Here is a 1,726-nt window from a genome sequence, read left to right as displayed (position 1 = left end):
TTTAGATAAGGTGGACAAAGAAAAGCTGTTCCCATGAGTTGATGGGACAAGGATGAGGGGGTCATAGGTTTAAGGTTTGGGTCAGAGATGCAGGGGGTGATGTGAGGAAGAATATTTTGATGCAGTGAATGGTAATGACCTGGAACTCGCTGCCTACGAGGATGGAGGAAGTGGAGACAATAAACAATTACAAAGGAAATTGGATGAGCATTTGGGAAGTTTCAAACAGAAATAGTGACTCTTAACTTCCTCACACCCTGTCACTCTGTGATCCGTGTGAAATTTGAAACCAGGTATTCGCAACAAGACTCAAAGAGCATCAGCCCACTGGAGGCAAAGTGGTGAGACCGGCCAGTCCAGCAGAAAGAAACCCTCCGACCCTCCCCATTGACCAACTGTGAGAATGAACAAAATGCAGTCCTGGATGTAATTGAGAGCAGAAACAATGACAGCAGAATCCAAACTCCTGGAATCACTCATGAACTTTTTGGTGTCTCAGCAGGTGGGATGAAACTTTGAATCCCTTCCCACACTGAGAGCAGGTGAACGGCCTCTCCCCAGTGTGAACTCGCTGGTGTGTCCCCAGGTTGGATAACCGAGTGAATCCCTTCCCACACTGAGAGCAGGTGAATGGTTTCTCCCCAGTGTGAACTCGCTGGTGTGTCTGCAGGTTGGATGACCGAGTGAATCCTTCCCCACACTGAGGGCAGATGAATGGCCTCTCTCCAGTGTGAACTCGCTGGTGTGCCTGCAGGTTGGATAACTGGCTGAACCCCTTCCCACACTGAGAGCAGATAAATGGTCTCTCCCCAGTGTGAACTCGCTGGTGTCTCCGCAGGGTGGATAAATCAGTGAATCCCTTCCCACACTGAGAGCAGGTGAATGGTCTCTCTCCAGTGTGAACTCGCTGGTGCGTCTGGAGGCTGGATAAATGAGTGAATCCCTTCTCACACTGAGAGCAGATGAACGGTTTCTCCCCAGTGTGAACTCGCTGGTGTGTCTGCAGGTTAGATAGCTGACTGAACCCCTTCTCACACTGAGAGCAAATGAACGGTCTCTCCCCAGTGTGAACACGCTGGTGCGTCTGCAGGTTAGATAACTGACTGAACCCCTTCTCACACTGAGAGCAGGTGAACGGTCTCTCCCCAGTGTGAACTCGCTGGTGTGCCTGCAGGCTGGATAACTGACTGAATCCCTCCCCACACTGAGAGCAGGTGAAGGGCCTCTCCCCAGTGTGAACTCGCTGGTGGGTCTGCAGGCTGGATAACTGACTGAATCCCTCCCCACACTGAGAGCAGGTGAACGGTTTCTCCCCAGTGTGAACTCGCTGGTGTGTCTGCAGCTGGGACAACCGAGTGAATCCCGCCCCACAGTGAGAGCAGGTAAATGGCCTCTCCCCAGTGTGGCTGCGCCGATGAGCTTCCAGCAGGGATGGGTATCTGTATCTCTTCCCACAGTCCCCACATTTCCATGGTTTCTCCATGGTGCAGGTGTCCTTGCCTCTCTCTTCAGTTGAAGACTCGTCCACACACAGAACAGTCCCCCCACCCCCGCTGTGAACAGTGTGATATTTATTCAGGCTGTGTAACTGGTTCAAGCTCAGTGCACTGGAACACTCTGACTCCAGTCTGGCAATGTGTTGGCGCTTTTCCAGTCACACTGATGTTTGAAATCTTTTCAAGTCATCAGACCAGACAACCATTTTTCCTAGATTCAAAGGCTGATG

General features: G+C 51.4%; 1 protein-coding gene across 1 annotated transcript; it reads right to left on the bottom strand.

The window, feature by feature from the left end:
* Positions 1–472: 472 nt before the first annotated feature.
* Positions 473–1,419, bottom strand: LOC144486685 (uncharacterized; the record flags this gene model as incomplete). Its single annotated transcript, XM_078204696.1, has 1 exon — positions 473–1,419. A coding segment is annotated over one exon (947 nt), but the record flags the coding sequence as incomplete, so codon positions are not given.
* Between the last annotated feature and the right edge of the window lie 307 nt (positions 1,420–1,726).

The sequence above is a fragment of the Mustelus asterias genome, unplaced genomic scaffold (assembly GCF_964213995.1).
Source record: "Mustelus asterias unplaced genomic scaffold, sMusAst1.hap1.1 HAP1_SCAFFOLD_430, whole genome shotgun sequence".
Lineage (NCBI taxonomy): Eukaryota > Metazoa > Chordata > Chondrichthyes > Carcharhiniformes > Triakidae > Mustelus > Mustelus asterias.
Note: the sequence above shows the minus strand (reverse complement) of the source record. Positions and strands in the feature narration are given on the sequence as shown.